Source organism: Anas acuta, chromosome 15 (genome assembly GCF_963932015.1).
Source record: "Anas acuta chromosome 15, bAnaAcu1.1, whole genome shotgun sequence".
In the NCBI taxonomy this organism is placed as follows: Eukaryota; Metazoa; Chordata; class Aves; order Anseriformes; family Anatidae; genus Anas; species Anas acuta.
The window spans coordinates 5,208,803-5,230,775 of record NC_088993.1 but is presented as its reverse complement, the minus strand read 5'-3'; the positions used below and the strand labels follow the sequence as shown (position 1 = coordinate 5,230,775).

Below are 21,973 nucleotides of genomic sequence, written 5' to 3'. Positions count from 1 at the left end.
CTTTGAGCTCTTTTAATCATATTTTCCCTTTCCCTTATAGAAGGGGAGGAGAGTGGTTCTGGTGGAGCTCAGCTGCCCACCTGAGTAAAACCACCACAGTCCTTTTTGGAACCCAACATGGGGCATGAGGAATTTGTGATAAGGATGATAGTTGAGAGCAGAAATGGGCAAATCATGGATTGGACGTTGTTTACGAATGTAGTTGTCCACAAAGCATTTTAATATTTGATTGTACTGGAATTACAGATAGATTTTATAAATATCAACTTTTAATTCTTCTCTAATTCGCTAAGACAAGTTAAATAAGGAGCAAAGAGATTAATATAGGGTCAAAATAGAAAAATATAAGAAAAAAATCAAAACACAAAAGCAAGGTGAAAACCATCTTTCCAAGTTCAATAACACGACTCTATTTTACTTTTATATGAGCGTATATTTGCTCATCAAGGTAATATCTGAAAAACAAAAAAGCTGGTTCATTTGTGACTAAGGGAAATAATAATAAAAAATTCTCAAAAAAGATTCAATATTGCAACTTTAACTTGTAGTCTGACTCTTACCTTCATGAGCTCCTCTGCTTCTCCCTCAGGAGTAATTTTATGCAAGGACAACAGCAGGTTTTCTGTTATGACAAGTAATACATCTCCTTTCTCCATGAACAGAAGTTTTTGTACCAGACTGTCTGCTGACAATACATGGCTTGTCTTTCCTTTCTCATTCACACAATGCACAGAACCTATAGTATATATAAACAAGTTGCACAGCTCTTAGGTAACAGCACTTGTAGCCACAAAAATATTTTTTGTTATTTTTTGCTTTAATATCCTTAATATAATATCCTTCAAGTGCTAAGAGTAAAATAACCACCACCCTCACCTCCTTGTTTGTCTCAATTATGATAGCTGACAAGAGCAACAAATATAAATTATTCTCTTTTACTCATCTAGAAAATACAGATGCAATTCATTTAAATAGCATCATTGAAATATTTTGAGGCTAAATTGAAATATTTTGAAGCATAGGCATGCAGGTATGTGAAGGCTCCCCATTAACAACTTGTGAAAGCTAAGAATTAGTACAATTCACACTGAAGTGTAGATTGAAGAAGCTCATGGATATAAACTTCTTCATTGTTTAGCAACACCCCACACTACACACACGCACTAAATGCAGCTCTTCTACGTGAATTTCACAAGTAATTATGCATACCAGAGACATAATAAAAAAGCAAATAAGATTGTGTCTAAGAACACTGACAACATAATGTGTATCATCTGGTTAAACTGCAATATTGCATAAATCTTACATAGGTCTATGCAGTGAGAAATCCTACAATTAGTAGTTTGCAAATTATATTACTGAAATCACCAAACGAGGTCACCAAAATTTAACAGATCCAACGCACTTCACACAACTTCTTGGCAATTCATGGTATTATTTAAATGCGGCATTTCAATTCGGTGCAAATTAAAAAGCTCTAAGAAATATATATATATAAAAAGCTGAAATAGAAAACAAATGTGTAAGAGTGACCACTAAGGACCTACACCAAAATATTGTACCTAAGAGGTAATATGAGGTTCCTTTAATAAGAAGAATGTTTTAATTTACAGAACTCTTGCAAACACATTATCACCCTCTATATACCAACTACATTACCTACATTAAATATATATATATATTTCCAAACTCCTCTCCCACCTGGTCCCATACGGTTTCATATTCTCCCAGGTAAAAATGAATCCTTTTTTCAGATAAGCATCTCATGTAACATACTACCTGAATTTCACACACACACACCTGTTTGTTTGTTTGTTTTGTTTTGGGTAAATACAGAGATTAGCATTTTGGAATCAATAATGTATCTAGACTAGTACTCAAAACTCGGGATATATTTGATATTTTTTGACAAGCTCAATTGTTTATTTTAAAAGATGCTCTATTGTCCCTAGTCAAGTCTCTCTGAGATTTAAAAATATACAATAGCAATGTTTAAAGCATTAAAAACAATTTGAAGGCAATAATTTTAATTAATTTTTATTAAATAAGTTTGTGATGAAAACCACAATAGTAGTAATAATTTAGAAATCCCATTTAAACCCTATGAAAATGTTAACAGATTTTGAAGTTATGACTGATCTCTGCCTAAAATAAGAACTAGGTCCAAAATACTTCTGCGTTATTATCCTCTGCAGTAGGAAAGCTCAAAAGAAACCACCAGTATCATCTGACAGAAAAATAAAGTTTAAACAGGAGGCCTGAGAAACCACGAAAATGTTGAGGACACCCACTTTCAGGACACTGAGTCTGTCTCTAGAAGGAGATGTGTACCAATACATGCTCACTTTCAAAGCACCTGGTAACAGCCACACAGCTATGCAAAGATTTCCACTTTTGACACCTGTCTAACAAGAGTCCTGTATCCCATTTTCATTTGAATAGTTCCTATCTACTGAAGAGGTTTACACCTCACAAATCAAATCAGAGCTCACTGCTCTGCAAGAAAAATACACAGCTAGACAATGTCACTCCTACAATCATACTGGTGTTAATTATGTCATTTATGACATTTGACTGTCATAATGAATGTAAACATTGAATCATGCTGTAATTGATCTGGGAACTAGCATAACTTAGATAGATTTTTGGAGTAGTTAGCACTTGAATGGAGAGGATTATGTACTCAAATCACCTACCAGAAAAATACTCATTACACTGCCTGTTTCACATTCTGGCTCTTGTCCAAAGAGTTACAGAGGTTAGGAAAAGGCATCATAAGAACAACAGGGGTAGGAAGAAAATTAGCTGGTAACAAACTAGCACCCAGAAGAATAAAAGCAGGAGGAAGAAAGAATATTAGGAAGAAACCTAGAAAAAATCAGCAGCAGGTAAAGACATTTTACCATCTTTATACAGAAACATCATACCAAAGCACAGGGAGAAAAGAAGTAAACACAAACATTATTTTTAAAATGTATGTTCTAGTAGCATTCGACTATTTCTAGAAAAAAAAAAAGAAAAAAAAACGTAATAAAGGCATTTCTCATTTTTGTATAAATTGCTGACAGCTTATCATTTTACTTGCATTTGAGTGTTACACTTTTCTTACACTCACGCCTTTGGGAACTTGACTAATCCAACACCTATAGTGTTCTTTTTAGAGAGGACTCACCCTGAAGACATTAACATTCTCAGCATTTTATTAAATTCTTCTTATCAAATATTCTTCAACATCTATGAATACCCTATCCTGTTGTATATAAGAAAACAGGGTTATCTTGCACTGCACAGTTTTGAAGCATTAAGTAGACAAATTTTCATCAGTCTGGAAAAGCATTTTGCTCTTACCATCCATCAACGTGACAAAGAAAGACAGTCTTTCCTGGAATCCCATTTTCAGTGGTGCTCCTGTTCCAGCTTTTCTCCAGTTAAACATATCTAAGGCTTTCTCATCACCACTCACAGCTGCTTTTGCCAGCTGTACAAAATCCCTGGAAACAACCAGAGATGTTTCATTTCCAATTGCTTACATAACAGAGTACTTTCCATCCTAAAGAACTTGAATTTATAATTCATAAGACACATTGTAAAGAGAGAAGATGTTTCGCATACTGGTTGGAAACCAACAAGCCCCCAAATAAACAAGATTGTAATAATAGTATTCACTTGTATTGCTTCACCTCTTTTTCCTCCCTATGACTACTATTACTTTTTTACAGAGAGACAAAGTAATGTCCCAGATAAAGAAGATTCATTTTTGGGGGTTATTGGTTTGTGGTGTGTTTTGTTGTTGGTGTGTGCTGTTTATTTTTCTGTTTTATACTAGAACTGATTCTTATTTCTTGATTGGAGAGAAAAGACATAATATGTAAGAGCTCAATTGTTCTTGCCAATAATTTCATGGATAATTGTTTTCAGTGTGCTTTCTGCTTTTCACAGTCAGCAACACTGCCACTTAGAACTAAAGAAAGAAGAATCAGCAGCAACAAAGAAAAAGGTATTGACAAAATGAAGATTTGTTGCTGCATACAGAACACAAATAGCCTCCATAGCAACTAGAGGGAGAGAAGAACTTGGAACCAGAGGACAATTGGGAGGACAATTTTCTACTTTTATTATTATTTTCTAATTGTCTATAAGTAGGTTTTTCTTTCTGTGGAACAAGAGAAGGACCTAGTCTACCAGTGCTCTGACAGGGGCACACTTACTCGCCAGGAGGTGGTGGTCGAAAGATGCAGTGAGACAGACGTTTTCCATACTCGTGTTTCAGCACGGGAGTACCTTGCACTCGACCTCTTTGGTCCATTCTCCATAGAACCAAGACACCATGCTGGAAAAAAGACAACAGTTAATTCATTATACCTTGCACATAGATGAGAATCCAGATTCTTTCCTACTCAATGCACATTGCGTTATCAATGCAGAATATTTTAGTGATGGAGCAATACCTTTCTGTTAAAGGACACATATAATTACTCCAATTTAAAATTAAGCAACAATGAATAAAAATGATTTTTAAAATTACAATATGTGCTTATTTAAAATCACGTTACCTAAAAATACTTGTTGATCACATCCATTCCTAGTAAAACAACCCTGCAAAACAATATTCCTCTACAGGTATGCATATGCAGGTATTTTCTTAGGTAGCTCTCTTTACACTTTTTTCTTGCAAATAGTCTGTTTGCTAAAGGAGTAAGTATTGAGCCACAGGACAGTAATGCTTAAGATAAACAGGGAGTTTTTGCTTTCTTTCACAGAGTGGGCATCTGAGTACAACAAGAATTCATTGTTTTTAATAAAAAAAAAAAAAAAGAAAACTTAGAAGAATCATAAATAATGAAGAAATGAATACTAGTTGGCCAATAAATTCAATAAGAGTCAATAAAAGTTAAGTCTGGAAAATAATTGTGCCCATTCTTTCAGCCTAATTTTAAAAATACCTTGAACAACAATGCCTGTAGCACTTCTCAAGGAAAGTATTACGTAGTCTCTTCTTTTTTTTTTTTTTTTCTGACACCCTAATCGTCCCTTTCCTTAGCTCCATTTGCCCAACAATTAAATGCGTACCTCGTTCCAAACAAAACTTCAGTCTTACAAATCTCAAGATTGTTCCTGTATATTCTGAGAAGTTATATTCTTAAGCTTTACTTAGCTATCAATTTTACATAAAGATTAGGAATACATATTCACTTTGCTTTTTCTATTCAAATACTCACAATTTCTAAAAAATACGTATTTGCAGCATAGATAAGAACTAACTACTATCACATAGTCTCAATTGGTGATTTTTCCTGCAAGCAAGAACACAAGCACACACCAAAGTACCGGCACTGTGCAAGCTTTGGAGCCTGGCATGGGTTCTGGAGACAGCCAGCATTTTGCAGTGCCCGCTCAGAACACTCATCAACCTCAAAGGCCAGTGACCATAAGGAATGGAGAAGGCAGACATGCAAAAAGAGATGCATGACGTATCAACCAACAATCCCAACAGGTTGACTGATGCCACAGCTTCACAGCTGGAATTTAAAGATTATTATTTATTTTTGTTATTCTGTTCGTACTTAGGCAACCAAACTGCAGTTGGAGGCCCTCTGCATATTACCTGAAGAACCAACAATTTGCACTACAAAGTTCAACATCATCTTGTTTCATTAAGCAGACAACAATAGAAGTGGTATTATAATTTGCTTTATTTTCCTTCATTTTTAAAAGATATGTGCCCTTCTACAAGTGGAATACTAGTAGCAGTAGCACAACGTAAGCACTTTAACTTTACAGTGCTAACTAGAACCCCCACAAGATGCAGCTGAGGCCTTCCAAGGTAATGTTTCCATCTTTTTTCCCCTGCCATGAATGGAAGTTCTACCTTCTTGTCAGAATTAAGATAATATCCATACCACCATACTGCTATCCTTCACGTGAAGGATTTTAAAACTATATTTAAAGACTATTGGGAAGGATTTAGGAGACAAAGTGTGTGCACAGACCACACACTGAGTATAACATACACCAAGTAGAATGACAGTGAGCAAGCAACAGGACAAGCTGGCCTGCACAATACAGTTTTTAGCAGAAACAATCTTGACACTAGCCATGGGATGCAGAAACAGCTGGGCACCCTGCCTAATAAGCCTTGGCTCTTCACAAAGCTGATTAGCTCAAGCTGGCTGCTAAACATCTGCAGGTTTTTAAGGACCCACATTTCATTGGCCAGGGATACCATAGAGAACCTTAACTGTGCTCAACTGTGTTTATTGAATTCCATTAGAGGCTGAAAGCTAGTTTTTGCTGTACTGAACTTCACTGAGTTCAAACATCACACTGCTCTATCCATTGAGGTTGGTTGTTCCAGTGACAGCTATTTAACCTAGGTAAAAGTGAAGAGCATTCATGTCAACACATGCAGATCTTGCTTTGTCATCTTAAGATGCTTACTTGAAAGCTCTGCTTACTCTAGTTTGATTATTACTCAGAGTAGCACTTAGGATGAGCTTATAAAATTTTTAATTAAACTTGCCTATAAGAGTGGCTACGTCCATTTTGGGAAGACTTACTATGATCTTACACCAAAAATCAATTTGAAAAGTCTGTTCATAAGTGTAGGGTTAATGTAAAGTGCAGTTACATTAATATTATCTCTATATATAGCCTCAGTTACACTATTTGTTATCTTTTGTCTGGGCAACACTGTCTCCTTTCTATTTCAGAGTATAAATGCAATTTAACACTTAGTTTTCAATTTCTGCAAGTGCAACAGGATTTTACCAATAGTGATTTAAAATTGCATTTTCCTCTGACTCATAGATAAAAATTATAAAAATTAAAAAAATATAAATTGAGAAGCTCAAGCTTATCAGAAAGAATATAAAAAAGCACTTTTCCATTTGCTGATTCAAGAACTGGCAAAACCATGAGTACTTAAACTTGAATATTAGATATTCCATTTATTAGTTCTCATTTCACCATATAAAGGGTAGCCAGCTTATCAAGAAATAAAGACTGACATTTCAAGCATTTCTAAAACATTTTCCATACACTAAGTTCAACTCATTTTTAAGGTATTGTTATAACAAAATAGACTTCATTAATGTAAAATGTTTGTACAATTCTTCTTGTAGGTGAGTGCACTCACTAAGTCCAGACTACGTTGTATCTGGACTTCTTGGATTCTTGACATCTGGGTTTTATGCTTGAGTGCCACAAAATTCCTGCATATACTGATGCAAATAGTTCAGATTGCCTATGCCTCAAATATTCAATTCATCAAATAGCCTTAAACTCTAACCTACTACCCAGGACATAGTGAGATTAGAGATACTTATTTAAAGGTGAATTGAAAGATCTGCAAAAAAGTTAAAACGCTAAAATTGGGTTTTATTCCCCATCAATTTTAATTTGTATCTAAAGCAAAGAAATTTATCCACCTACCCCTGCAAATATTCCTTCCCCTAGTAATCCATTCCATAATCTTTTTTCCATCACAGGGCTTGCAACACTGTTCCACATCAAATGCACATTTGATACTTCAACTGCTTACCCTGTCACCAGACACAAGGTGGGTACCATTTGTACTCCAGTTTAGGACTGTAATTTTGGTGTTATGAGTTGGTGGCACAGCATGGTGCTCCTTGTCTTGTTTGTTAAGTATTGTAACTTCTCCAGTCTCCCAGCCTGCTGCAAGAATCGGCCTGGAAGGGTGCCAGGAAAGTGATGTGACCTGAAAGCTTTTCTCAACATGTGCATCAGACACATGTTCTCCCTGCAAATGGAAATAAAGTACAGGCTCAGTACAAAGATGAAGCTAAATTTTCAGATTTGATCTTTTCCTGTGATAAAGGACTGATATGTAACAGAACATCTGGTAAGACATATGAAGTGGCTACACAAAGTATTTATGGATATTTTGTGTGCATAAAAATGTGCTACGACATGCAGTACACCCATTTGAAAATAGCCTGTGAAAACACAGTGGTATTAAGGGATTGCCTCTCTCTGCTTTCCAAAGCTATTCCTCAACCCAGCGTGCATGAAGAGCTCTTACTGCATATCAAACTCTTATTCCTGTGTGAATGATAAGAAGGCTTCAATTACATTTCAAGGTAAAAAACAAAACAAAAAAAACTTTTAAAAAGAATAAAGGACTTAATTTAGAACATGGAATAATCTAAACAGTTCTTTTAAAGGCAGGCTTTCCTTTGTGCATAGTTTGCTGTATTATTTCAGGGAAATCATTTAACCTCCTCATGTATTTATTTTTCTGTTTGTAAAATTTGGATGACAATTCTTAATAATGCTCTTTGAAAATTACGTATTTAATAGACTACTTATTAACAGAGTTAAATGTTTCCAGTACATCTGCTGCTAGATAGATTATACTACCATTTCCCTAAGTAGCACAGATACTTTTTTCCCCTGGAAATGATGCACGCTGAAGTGCTACACAAGCCTCTTGTGTAAAGATTATCAGAGTAGGCAGAGCAAATACCTGTCTACAGGCATAAACCATGTTAGTAAACAACACACTCAGATGGAACAAGTTGGGTCTAGCAAATCAGTTCAGGCTCAAGATGGAAGAATGATTTTTTTATTCATACTTCTTAGTACATTTCATTCACTTAAAGTTTTTTTTTAGAAAAAAAAAGCATGAAGGGTTTTTTATAAAACACGTGTAATCTCATAGCTGATGAATCTGACATTTTCAAAATAGCATGGACAATAATTAAAACATAGAGATAGGGATTCAAGGAGCATAAGTAAACCTGCAAATACAATACAAAATTGAAGTTTCAAAACAGCAGAATGTTATTAAGCCCAAAAGCAAAGTTGCTGATTACTCACCTGTTCCAGATAGATATCCACACAGCCCCCAGATGCTGTGCTGATGGAAGCAACTGCCAAGAGTGGATGGATCGAGTGCCACGTTATATGAGACGGGGAGGCAACTGACTCAGGAGCATCTACTCGGTGATCCACGTACACAGCCATGGCATCAGGAGCTGTCACAGACTGCAAACCTGCAAAAGGAAAAGAAGTGGTTGTAACAGGTCACAGAATGCTAAAAGTTGTTAATAAAAGAAGCTACCACATCACCTTCTTAATGTGCTCTATATAGAACACAGAAAAGGCTAAAAAGTCAAAAAATGCTGAGGAGTACTGGGCCTTGTAGCCCATAGATCCACAGCGTGCACAGACTAGCACCTGGTCTCTCAGTGGCTTTTACTGCTTTACTTCAGAGGACTCTGAAGTAACTCGGAGTTTACCAAAAAAGGTATTTCTGGTACTTCATATCCGAAGATGTCAATGTACAGAGTGATCGCAGGTTGTGAAGCCTCAACCTGAGCTTTTTTCGAAGTAAGCTTTAACAGTTGTCACCATTTCAGAGCTTGTACTGTTGAAATTACTGAACAGATTAGTTTAACTCATTCCAGACCACAAAACCTGTCTGTATCTGAATGAAAATAATAAATGATGATTTTTCAAGAAAAGAACCTGAAAGCAATGCTCTTTTTAGAGTTCTTTCTCAGAAATGGAGCAAGTCACTAAACATTTAAAAGTTTATACAGGGAGATTGTCTTTGGGATTTGTGTTGTATGACCTCATTGGCATCGGAAAAAAGAACAGCTGAGATAACCACCTCTTAAGCACCTCATTTATTAACAAACAGTGTCAAAACCTGAAAAATAAAAAAATCCTGGTAAAGGTTTAAGTGGTTCCCTTTCTGGGGAAGGTTTTTCTTATGGACAGCTAAACCATGAGCTATTAATCTGTAGGAACATGCACGCACAGCAGTTAGATTTTCCTAGGTCATCAATCAGACCCCGATTCAGTAGAGGTTCTTGAATTAGTCTCCTTACTTCAAATATTCCATCAGTGTTTCCATATTTTGTTTTAAGAGGGCTGTCTTCCCCCAGAAAAGAAAAATCAGATTCAGCACTTTCAATTAGATAGGTTAGAAAGGAAGGCAACATTTCAAAATAGACTGGTAGCTTTGTACCTTGCCATTGACATTAAGAACATGAAGTGCCACTGAAATATAAACAAGCACAGTCAGCCTCCTAATGTGCAGTTTGATCTTTCAGCAAAACCCATTCACCCTTATGTTCATGCTCATTCACAATCATAGAATGGATTGGGTTGGAAAAGGCCTTAGAACACCATCCTATTTCACCCCCCTGCCATGGCAGGGATGCCACCCACCAGATCAGGTTGGCCAAGGCCCCATCCAGCCTGGCCTCGAACACCTCCAGGGATGGGGCACCCACAGCTGCTCTGCGCAGCCTGTTCAGTGCCTCACCACCCTCTGAGTGAAGAATTTCCTCCTAACATCTAACTTAAATTGCCCCTCTTTCATTTAAAACCATTCCTCCTTCTCTCATCATTATCTGACCAAGTAAAAGGTTGCTGTCCATCCTTTTTAAGCCCCCTTTAAATACTGAAAAGCTGCAGTGAGGTCTCCACGGAGGCTTCTCAGCCTTCTCTTCTCCAGGCTGAACAACCCCAGCTCTCTCAGCCTTTTTTCATAGGAGAGGAGCTCCAGCCCTTTGATCATCTTCGTGGCCTTCCTCTAGACCCACTCGAACAGCCCCACATCCTTCTTGTGCTGCGGGCTCCAGACATGAGGCCCAAGTGGGGCCTCACAAGGGCAGAGCAGAGGGGCACAGTCACCTCCCTTGACCTCCACATCTGTACAACAACAGCACATGGATCTGGCTTTATTGCCATCTCCCCCCAAAAAAACAAACAAACTACAACAACAAAAACATTCAAGTACATATTGGACTGTTTTTCACCTTTATTTCATATTTTTGATAGTTTTATTGAATCTCCACATCTGTTACGAAATACTGTACCCATTCTAACACTTTCATATCTGCTTCTTTGTACTTTAACAAGGAAAGAGTTGGTCTATGTTTAAGTAAGCATTATACTGGCTCAAAAGTTGAATTATTTGAGAAATTCACTTCAGATTTAAATAAAAATTTGAGACGCCTTAATAAAAAACATCTGGTAGGAAATAGATTTTATTACTCTAAATCGTACTTCTGTATTTCCTTTAAGGACCACCTTTTTCAGTTTCCTGTTCATTGCATCTGTAATTGCAAATATTTCTTATTCGATTATTCAGTCTCCCCCAGAGAGGGAAGAAAACAAGTTTGTTGAGCTTACAGTCCCTTGACAATTCATTAATGTGTGCGTCACGCCACATTGTCTGCTTTACTACATACGTGAGTGTCCACTTAATCCAATTAGGAGAGCCGTATAGCTAACTGTCCCATTTGGAATTAAGTGCACACATTTAAGAGAGCAGACTGGCACTTACTAAAACAAGATTCAGTGATGCTGTCATCACTGACAATCCCTAATATTTTTTTGCCATCTCAATAGCTATGCAAAATGGTGCAGTAGATTGCTGTATGTAAATAAATAGCCTACAAGTGGATTACACGGCAACATAAAGAAGTCACAAAGCCAGCATTCATTATGCTTGCTTATCCCCATGTTTACTGCTGCTTCAGTCTCATGCATTTACACTGACAGCTGCCTCCTCAAAGAAGTCTTCTCAAGGAAGAAACACAAGGACCACTTTCTACAAATGATTCTGGCATAGCACGTCCTATTTTTTCAAGGTGAAAAAGAGAGGAATTTCTGACAAAGACCAGCACTTTCAAGATCGGTGTAGAATTTGATCAAGACCAGACAGCTGATCTCTTTAATAGAAGATATAACTGACCGACACCTTCCAACCACAGGTGCTTCATAAAAGTTATGTTAACATACAGTCAAAAGTAAAGAATTCAAGGTCATTCCCCGCCCCTGTTCTTAACCAGCCAGACACAAGCCAGCTCTTGACCAGACACCGTACACCTGTGCTAACACGGCTCTGTGCTCGGGGTACCAAAACTTTTGGGAAGTTGTATTTCAAGGTTTAGTAGCTCACAGGTCATACAACACCAACACAGTAATGCGGTTTCTGGACTAAAGCAGACTGGTAACTGGCTGTCTCAGAGCATGGGCAGAGGAGCTGTATCTGTCTGTACCTACCCACTGAGGCACTCACCAGGATTTCACTTGGTCTCCGAACAGTTGTACACGTAGGGGAAGATTTGCCTTTGGTATGGAGTGGTTCTCCTCCAGCAAAAAACTCACAATTTGTTACTTAGAAGCTGACATAGTATTAAAGTATATTACAAGCCAAACAGCTTTGATCTGTTTGGATTTTCAGGAGCCCAGGTAAGCAGGCTCGAGGTTTCTCCCGCTACAAATCCCAGCGTTGTGCCAGCACGCACGGACACACCGCAGAAGACAGTCACCTGCGCCCCGATACCCCACTCTGATTTAATCTGAATGTAATTGTGCTGTTCTGCTTTTGGTGACAATTCTTAAAAAGTTACTTGTGCCCTGTATGGACACGCTGTGAGCGCGTTTAGAGGCCAGGCAGGCTGACAAAGGCGAGGTTTGCTGCCCTTTGGCACAGCGTCCAGCCACAGGCTCCCCAGAAGCCCAGCACCGGGGGGGGGCTCACAGGGCTGTTTCATCACGCACCGCAGCCTTTCCCCAACACTCGGGCACTTCTGTAAAAAGCAGCGCTCCTCCTGCGACCCCCCTCCCGCCAGAAAGGCGAGCTGTAACTTCACAGCGCCTACAAGCGCCGCTTTCACCCCCCGGGGCCCGCCCGAGCCGCCCCCGCGAAGCCGCCCGCGGGCCCCCGATGCCGCGGCCGCGCCCCCCGCAGCGAGCAGGCCCCGGGCAGGCCCCCCCCACCCCGCACCCCCCACCCGGGTCCCCGCCGCCCCACGCACCCGTCCTCAGCAGCCGGGCCCGGGCCGAGCCGCAGCGCGCTCCCGCCGCCGTCTCCCGGGCCGCCCGCCGCGGACGGCAGCGCGCACTGCGCGGCCCCGCGTTGCCGTGACAACGGGGCCAGCCGGCCCGAAACGGCCCCAGAGCGCCCCCCGGGCACGGCCTGAGGCAGCCCCGAGGCCGGGCCCTGCCCCGCCGGCAGCCCGAACCCCGCTGTAAGGACACGGAGGTGCCAGGGCACGCCCGAATCTGGTGAGGGGTCCGGGGAACAAGTCCCCTGAGGAGCAGTGAGGGATGCGGGGTTGTTTAGCCCAGAGAAAAGGAGGCTCGGGGAGACCTCATCACCTTAAAGGAAGCTACCAGGGATCAGTCTCTTTTTCCCACATACTAAGAGATAAGAGGAAACAGCCTTAAGTTGCACCAGGGGAGGTTTAGGAAAAATTTGACTGGAAGGGTTGTGAAGTACTGGGACGGGCTGCCCAGAGAAGGGGCTGAGTCACCGTCCCTGGGGGGCTTCAACAGCACTCAGATGCAGCGCTCAGTGACCCGGCCGAACAGCGTCCTTGGCAGGGCTGCGTTAAAGGGTGGACCAGACCATCCCAGAGGTCTTCTCCAGCCTAAGTTATTCCATGATCTAAAACCACTGACCAGCTATGCTCAGGTGACCATCTCACAGCTTTCACAATTACCTGGTTCCACTGTTACACAAAGTTCTGCCTGATACCTGAACTACATACACCTGGTTAAATAGCCTTTAACAAAGTTAAATTCCCTGCCCTTCTACATCCAGCAGAGAAGCCCCGCTATAGAGCATTTATGCTTTAAAATAAATAAGAAATAAGCAGAGCATCCCAGGATGCTGTGGCCTTCCCTCACCTGAGTACTGCCCTCACGAAAGAGGCCTGATCACTGCAGAGACCCTGAGGCCCCAGGACACACCAAGAACGTGCTTCAGCAGCAGTCACATAGTGGATCTTACCCTTCCCACTAAGGGCTTGACCTCAGCTGCTGAGAAAAAAAAGTACAGCTGTGATTAGGTGACTCCTATTTAGTAAGACATGAAAGATTAACAACAGATGTCTGACCTTTGGTTTAAATCCTCTTACCTGAATGGGAAGGAACTGCTTTGCTAACAAAAATCATCCATTACCATTTGCTAGATTAAGGAATTTAAGAGCTTTGTATGAACAAATGAATTATGAAATGTAATAGCTAAGGGACCTAAAAGGAAAACTCAGGACAACATCTACTATGTTGATTTTTTATTTTTTTTTTTACATCTAAGGCCTTTGAGCAAATAGTTTCATGTTGTAATTAGTGTAATAATCACACACTTGGGATGCAAATTGAGACTACCACAGACAATAAGTATGCAGTGCACACAATTTATTCACCTTAAAATACACGGGATGCCCAACAAACCAAGTTAGGGTTCTTGCCTAGTCCAGAGAACAATGGCAACAAACAGGGACTGTTCGCATTTTGTATCTGTGCAGGTTTGCACAAGCATGATCATGGAGACCCCCCTACCACTAAAAAAGAATGAAGAAAAGTTCAAGTGTCTTTTGACATCTCAACCTTCCCCTTCCCTCTCAGCTCTCGTCTAATGCCTTTTTATTCAGTCTCTTTCATGGACATTTATGCACATAGGCAATTTTACACCATAACCGTCTACGTGAGGCAATGGGGCTATTCAAGCACATGAAGTTATTTACAGAGAATGGGAACTTTCAACTCTGAGCTCCGTGGGGAACTGAAGGCACCTTCACATGTTTTTGCGAAGAACCATGGAAATGAACTACACGGCACTGTAGATGCAGAATGCATCATTTCCTGTCAGTAATGTTAAATTTGGCTGTGGTCAAATCAAGTGGCAAGAATATTTGATATAAACCATATGATCTTGCACTACGTTCTAACAAGACTGAAAAAATACTCTCAACAAACTAACATGTAAGTTTAAATACAAAGCTTTACAGTTGTGACAAGACCATTAAGCTATTTGGCTCTTCTTGGTTTAAGAATTCAATTTGCAACAATATACTTGTTACTCATAGCTATGCTTTACAGCATATTTAGAGATGACAAAGCCTGAGGCGTGTTTAAATTTAGCTCACTGTCATGAGAGTTACTTGTGACACTCTCCACAGGAGCCCTGCCTTCCACAATTTACCTGCCATCATAAAGGTCAAATGGCTAAAGTATTGATTCCTAAGCTGCAGATTATGAATTTTTCCTCAACGGAACAGGACTAACGCATCCTACCCTGCTAGGATATTCAGGAAGTTTTAAAAAGATGGGTATCAAATATTTTTTCATAAATACTTTACTAATAGCTATTAAAGAAAAAATCTCATACAAAAATTTGTTTTAAGATTTTTGGAAATTATTTTCATTATCAGTTAACATGAGATTGCCACATCTAAGTGCAAAACAATGGCCACTGGAAAACAGGACAAAAGATTTCATCCACTAATCTAATTCAACCCTCACTTATTTCGTCCATCACTGAATAAAGCTCCCTTAATCCTGGAGATCGTTTACTAAGCAAAACTCACCAGCCCACCTAATGATACCTATATGAACTCAAACATCAAAAGAAGACTTCAATTTGGGACGATGACAGGCTTTCCCAGGACATTTTATATTTATTGCTTTCAGTACACCACTTGCAACACTGAAGAAGAAAAAGCTGATTAAATTCCTGAAGCGGTAACAAAGGTGCTGCTAACCAAGCACCTCAGCAGCACGCTCAGCCTGCGGGCCCCCCTCAGCTCAGAGCCTTCCAGAAGCACAGCTGCCATTTCGGGATGGCTCAGTCTCCCAGCAGCTCTGTGGGCAAGCCTCCAGTGCTCAGCTCTGCTTCTAGCGCTGTTCTTTGTAAGAACTCCCATAGCATTTGCCCCGGCGCCAAGCCCACCACACCCCCCAACCCCTCGCCCCGCTCCTCACTACTGGAAGCACCTCCTCTTCCGGCGGGCGCTATAAATACAGCGCCGCATGCAAATCAACATCCCTCTAGCCAATGAAAACCCAGACACCGTCCAGCAGCCACCCTGCTAGCCAATCAGCAGCCAGCTCGCGGGGCCGGCCTCGCCGTCGGCCGGCCCCCAGCTGCCGCCTCTTCCCCCGCCGGACGCCGCCGTCACCCTCCCCGCGCCGCGCTCCGATTGGCCGGCGTCGGCGCCGAGGCCCCGCCTCCCGCCTCGCTCCCGCGTGCCGCCAGCCAATGGCGGCCTTTGTTTGGGGTCCCGCCAGGGGCGGCCCGGCGCGCCCGGCCAGGCCCGGCGCAGGCTGAGGAGGAAGCGGAACCGCGGCGGAACCCAGCGCCCGGCGCCCCGCACCCAGCGCCCCGCAGCCACCCCCGGCCCGCCAGGGAGCCGCGGCTCCGGCTCGGGGGCGCTGAGGCCGGCCGGCGAGCGGCGGGGCTAGGCGGCCTGCCCCGGCCGGCGGCAGCGCTGGGAGGGCCGCTGGAGGCCGCGGGGGTCGCGGGGCGCGCCGGCCTCCGCCCGAGCTGGCGGCTCTGGGGCGCGGCCTGCGGGTGCCTGGCGCTGCGGGGGGCGGAGGAGCCGCAGCGGCCGCCGCCGGGAGAGCCGGAGCGCGGAGGCTGCGGGGCGGCGTTGATGCGGCAGGTAACGCTGCGGGCACGGCGCCGGGGGGCGGCTCCGCGGGGCCCCCGGGGGTCCCTGGGGCCGGAGCCCCCGGCAGCGGGAGGGGGCGGCGCTGGGGGTGCGGGGGGAGCCGGGGTTTTGGGAGCGGCGCTGGACGAGGGCGGTGTGGTGGGGGGGGGTGCGCCTGAAAGCAAAAGGGAAAGCGAAAACAGCGGGGGGGGGAGGGGAGAGCCCCCGCTGGAGGGTTTGGCCAGGATGCTGCCAAGGGGGGGGGGGGTGCTGGGGTGGCCGCCCTGGTGTCCTAACGCGTCCTGAGGCTGCCCCAGAGCCGTGTGGTGCTGGGGGAGAAACCCTTCTGGCAGGGATTGCTGGGGGCAGCGCAGCAGCTGCGTCGTCTGACTTGTGGGAATTGGGATCAAGGAGGTTTGAGTCCTCTCAAAGTTCATATATTTTTGAGCACAAACTGTCAGGGTTTGAAGCTTTCTGTCACCACAGCGACTGAAAATATTGTGACTTTTTTACATGGAGAAGACTTCTGTTGGCGATCGGGGCTCCGTCAGGTTCCATATGAAGTTTTAATATGAACTTAGATTTGCAGTTCAAACCAGCTGACAGGGCTTTTCGCAAAGAATGGAGCATTGCCCCGCATTGTTCTGAGCTGCTAGGTATGGTAGAGCTGTTAGAGGGAAAAATAACACTTTAGTAACAGGAACAGAGCCCGCACACTGTAACGACACGCATCCAGGTGCCCTGTTATGCTGATGCACCTGGCTTACTTTAAAACACTCCATGCTGGTATCAGCCCGATCCGTTGCAATTCCATCATTTTATTAGTGATATTTGGAATTTCCTTCTCCCACTGGCGTTTATCTTTGCTCTTAATTAAAGTTGGACTGTGGCTTCGTGCTGGCGATAAGGCACTGCGAGCGCCAGTTCTCCCTTCTGCTACGGAAGGGTTTCTTTCGTAGAAGTTGACTGCTGGATCTGGTGCCAGGCCCGTTTTTACACTCTCTTTAAAAACTGCCGTTGGTTTGTAGCAGATAACGGGGTCTAATGCCTGAAGCTCCTGTGCGTGTGCAGGTTCTGGTGCTCTGTTCCAGGTACCCCCGTGCCGGGCAGGTTTCCGCAGGTAGCGAGGCCACCCCGCATGGCACCCAAATGGCAGCCGGGGCGTTGGGGCGCTTTGCTCGCCGCCTCTCGCAGGGTGCCGAGCGCTGTCCCGGCAGCTGCGGGTGTAAAACCCCGAGCTGGCCCCGTGGAGGCGAGGGGGGGGGGGCCTTTGGGGTGCCCCCTGAGCTAAAAGCGGCGAGAAGCGAGCGAGGGGGCTGCGGGGGGCCGGGCCCCTGCCGGGCCGTGCCGGGCTCGCCGCCGGCCGGGCGCTGCTCGGGGCCGGCTGCCCGGGGCCGGCTGCCCCCTGGGGAGGGCCGGGAGGTGCGGGGTGGGGGCGGAGGGGAGCCGGCAAGCTTGGTCGCCGTGGCCAGTCCCAGCCCCAGCCGCACACACACACACACAGGGAGGAGGAGGAGGAGAAGCCGCCGCCGCCGCAGCGAGGAGCATGGAGCCCCCCCCCGCGGCGGGCCGGGCCGGCTGGGCCCCGCGGGGAGGAGGCCGAGGAGCCCCCCCCGGGCCCCCGCAGCTTCGCAAGGGGTAGGATGGGGGCGAGCCCCGGCCCCGGCCCCGCTGCCCCGCTCCGCCGGGCCCGGCGGCTGCCTCGCTCCCTCCCTCCCTCCCTCCCTCCCTCCCTCGCCGCCTGCCGAGCGCTTCCAGCGCCCGAGTTGGCCTCGGCGATTTATTATTATTTTTTTTTTTTTTCCGCCCGAGGCTGCCCGAAGGCCTCCGGGGGGCTGCCGGGGGAGCCCCGCAGCCTTTTGGGCCGCTTTGGGGGGGATTCCCGCGGGGCTCTCCCCTCCCGCCCTCGGCACAGGTTGTTGGGTCGGGACAGCAAACGAAAGGGGATTTAGTAACAAACAACGGCGGCCATGTTGAGAGGAATTTCTGCAGCTAAACTTCTCCCCTCTCAGCCCAGGGGTTTCTCCCCCTCTCTGGTGGGCTCCCCGGCCTGACTTTGTGCCCCCCTCTTTTCTTTCTCTCCTCCCCAACAGGATGACGGTGAAACTGGGCGAGAGCAGCGGGGAGGAAGGGGTGAAAAAGCTGGGCAAGAGAGCAGGAGGAGATGAGGAGTCCCTGGAAGAAGAAGGGGCAGGAGGAGGAGGAGAGGCAGCTCCAGGCAGCAGCAGCACAAAGAAAGAAGAGAAGATCATCAACAGCAACACTAACAGCAGCCCCTCACCGAACCCCAGCTTGGCCCAGGCCCCGGCTGCCCTCCAGCCCTCCCACAGCCAGGACCAGCATCATTTTCTCAGGTCCAGTGTCAGACCTCAGAGCAAGAGGCTGAAGAAGGATTCTCAGGCATCCTCTTCAGTTGGCAGCAGCACTGCTGTAAAAGGCAAAGGTACAGTATTTTGGAACCCTCAGAACACGCAGGCGAGCGGGGTGTGGGTCACTGTGTTTGGGGGTTGTCATTCTCCTCCTGCAGATGCCATCTTTTGTTTGGTTTTGGGGAAGGTGTTCTGGGGCTTGTTTCGCACAGTAGCTGAAATCTTCTTTGTGTCCCAAGGCTTCAGCTTCTCTGCTGCCCACTCTCCCGTTTGCACTTGCAAAAATGGAGGGATTTGGATGTGTATGTGGAAGAGGGGAGGAAAAAAAAAAGCCCTTCATTATTGAAGCAAACCTTTAATTCCTGCATTTTGTCTCTTGAGTTTTAGGAAATCTCTGTATTTTGGTTAGGAAATTAGACTCTAACAAGCTGTGTAATCAGGTGGCTGCACTCTGCATTCTGTCATTGAATAATAACAAAATATTAAATGGGTGGTAGTTTTAAAAAAAGGGGAAAAAAGCTAACCACAAGATATTGATGATTTCTCTCATTTCTGTGACTGTTTTACTCAAGGAACTATTTTTGAAACAGTTAAATACACATATTGAACTATTTGTTTCCAAGGTTTTGTGAGTCACTAGTACTGCATTACTGTTTCAGAACACTTAAGGGATTTTCATGCAATTTGATGTTTCTACTTTTTTTTTTTAATAAGGTTGCTCTGTATACATCTATGCATGCATATTTTTACATACGTATACATTTTTTTTTTTACTTTAGCATTGAGGATGAGAGTGTGTTTTTTTCAAAGCTGTTTCTTCCTGAAGTAGCTGGAAAAGAGCAAGGATATTTGAATATCTTGGTGCTATTGTGTGTGCTCAGCAGTTACGGGCAGACACCTGGTACTGTAGCGGAGCTGCGCTTGAGACTAATTTTGGATACCTTGCACAAAAGTTCTTGTGTTATTTTCTGTTAAGTTTTGAAAAGAATAACACTTGTCGATTTCTTTAAGATTTGAAATAGCAGAATTTATTTTTGTCTGCTGAAACTAAATAAAACTCCATGTAGCATAAATATATATTGAACGTTACCTGACTTTTTTGGTCCATTACAGTGGCATGCACTTGCTGGACTTTAGGTAAACACTAAGAATTGTGGCAGTGTTGTGTTGCAGTAAGAAAGCAGTGTTTTACACATTGCCACCTTTTAGTTATTGCCATATAATGTAAAAAATACTGAATTTAGTTGTTTCCCAGTATATAATTGAATATTTTCAATACCTTTATAAATCCTCTGTAATCTCTTAAACTTTTTTGATCTAAGTGAACACCTTCCGTGTGTGGTGTTGGGGGATAGAGCAGAAAGGCCTGCGTAAATTTTCTCCCAGCTGCATTAAACCAAATAAACAAACAGATGGAATACCCAGGAGTCTTTAGCTACAGACAATTATTTCAAGGGTTGTAAGTAGCGTTAAATGGGAGGAGATACTCCTTTACCCATAATGGCCGAGTGTAATATGTGCATTTGCAGTTCCATTGCTTTGGAAGTGCCTGCACATGTGAACAAAATACGTGCATCTTGCACATGTGTACGTGTATATTCATATTTTTGTATTTGTACATAAACATTCACTTACGTTTTAGAGGAGTGGAATGATATTTAATGAGGTGTATTGATACAGTTGAAAAGCAGACTCTGTTTTGCAATTCAGATCCCAAAATAACTATAATAAATGTATGTATTAATCATACGTGCAGAACAGGTTTTAATATTTCTGTAATTGGTCATAGATAGGCAATCACTGTACCTGACTATACTGTCAGGTTTGGAGAAACTTTCAGTTATTGGGGGAAACGGTCACTGGTAGAATGACAATTACGCTTTCACATTTTGAACTGTCAGACCAGCCACAGCTTTGCCTGGCCGGTTTAGATGTGAATGTATTAAAACTGATACTTCTCTGATATGGCTGAGATTGTAACTGTGAGATCTTGGAGAACAGAGCCATGGAGTGGAATCCTTTCGAATTGGAGCTCTGTACATGCAGAGACACTTTCCAGGCTTGTCTGGATTCTCCCTAATGAAATGTTTTGTGCTAAGAAGTTCTAGGGGTTTGCATTCCAAGTGAAGCGTCCCCCAGAGCTAGCTTCCAGTAGGGAACAGGTTGAATAGTGAAGATTACCAATAAGGATTGTACAAAAGTCCTTACACTTGCTGGCCCACCAACTTTCTCCTCCTCTGTAAGTATAACAATGATGAAGAGCTCAAATGCATTTGCAATCCTTTGTATCAGCTCCGAAAGTTGGAAGCTTTTGCGTTTTGCATGGCACAATCAAGGTGATGACTGCAAAGGTAATGGTGCCATGGGCCAGCGGGAGTGTCAAGACCATTCTTACGTTTGGTCTGGTGAAACCAGAAACTTGGTTGTGTCGTGATCTTTCAATAAAGCTACGTCACCTTGAAATTATATTAAAGTGGTCCTGCCTTTAGAATATGTGTATTCTAAAGTGAAGTCTCTTTTGAAGGCTATTATTAAGGAATGTGATCATTAAAATTAATTTCTTTCAAATTGTAGTTACACAGCAGGCATTGATTTATCCCAATCATGTCTTTAAAAGCCATTTGAAAATAGCAGTATTTTCTAACAGATCCCTTATAATTTTTTTGCATTTATGCTTTGAGGGTACTCTATTGCAGCAAACAAATTATTCTTAAAGTAAACTTCATTGCATGCAGCAGGAAAAGTTTGCCTGCTCAACAGCTGCAGACTTTCTGACTTTATCTTACCATGGTTCAGAGAGGATATTTAATAATAATTCTCGAATTCTGCCTAGTAAAATAAATAAACGCACTCCTAATTTTCAGATCTCCCTGATACAACGTTTAATTATGGATTTCTTTACTTTTTATTTTTGTTTTTTATTCTGGATCTTTGTGTACCGTTGTTACACTTCAACTTTAGAGCAAAAATGACGTAAAAATATTATAGTAAAATAAAGTTTGAGAACTGTTTAGCTTCTAAAAGTCACACCATTTTGATTGCTAAAAGGTTTATCAAAGTTCCTGCACAAGTATCTAAATATATGTATTTTTTTTAGAATGATTGTCTTATTTTCAAATATTGATCATCTTTTTATTATTTCAAGTTCATAATCTGTGCTCTAAACAGTGGAAGTAGTGGAAT

At 43.1% G+C, this 21,973-nt stretch overlaps 2 protein-coding genes and 1 long non-coding RNA gene across 7 annotated transcripts in view; 2 read left to right on the top strand and 1 right to left on the bottom strand.

The window, feature by feature from the left end:
• IFT140 (intraflagellar transport 140) overlaps positions 1–8,988 on the bottom strand; it is a 70,041-nt gene extending 61,053 nt beyond the window's left edge. The window contains exons 1-5 of the mRNA XM_068699439.1: positions 8,842–8,988; positions 7,541–7,762; positions 4,209–4,330; positions 3,349–3,491; positions 561–736 (exon numbers count right to left, since the gene is read on the bottom strand). Coding sequence (XP_068555540.1) covers positions 561–736; positions 3,349–3,491; positions 4,209–4,330; positions 7,541–7,762; positions 8,842–8,988 — 810 coding nt within the window. The remainder of the gene's footprint in view (positions 1–560; positions 737–3,348; positions 3,492–4,208; positions 4,331–7,540; positions 7,763–8,841) is intronic.
• On the top strand, positions 6,079–8,986 carry LOC137864867 (uncharacterized). Of its 2 annotated transcripts, none has more exons than XR_011101662.1 (5): positions 6,079–6,374; positions 7,488–7,558; positions 7,666–7,864; positions 8,009–8,102; positions 8,851–8,985. It is a non-coding gene; the product is annotated as an uncharacterized lncRNA (long non-coding RNA). The 2 variants fall into 2 exon arrangements; XR_011101663.1 differs by having other exon boundaries at positions 6,081–6,374; positions 8,855–8,986.
• A 7,084-nt stretch (positions 8,989–16,072) lies between the features above and the next one.
• Positions 16,073–21,973, top strand: part of CRAMP1 (cramped chromatin regulator homolog 1) — a 43,293-nt gene continuing 37,392 nt past the window's right edge. For 2 of the 4 annotated variants that reach the window (XR_011101661.1, XM_068699440.1), the window contains exons 1-2: positions 17,897–18,059; positions 18,515–18,864. Coding sequence is in view for 3 of the 4 variants with exons in the window: in XM_068699440.1 (XP_068555541.1) it covers positions 17,968–18,059; positions 18,515–18,864 (442 nt within the window). In the remaining variant the exon portion in view is untranslated. Of the gene's footprint in view, positions 16,434–17,894; positions 18,060–18,514; positions 18,865–21,973 lie in introns of those variants that run through there. The other 2 variants (XM_068699442.1, XM_068699441.1) reach the window with 2 other exon arrangements.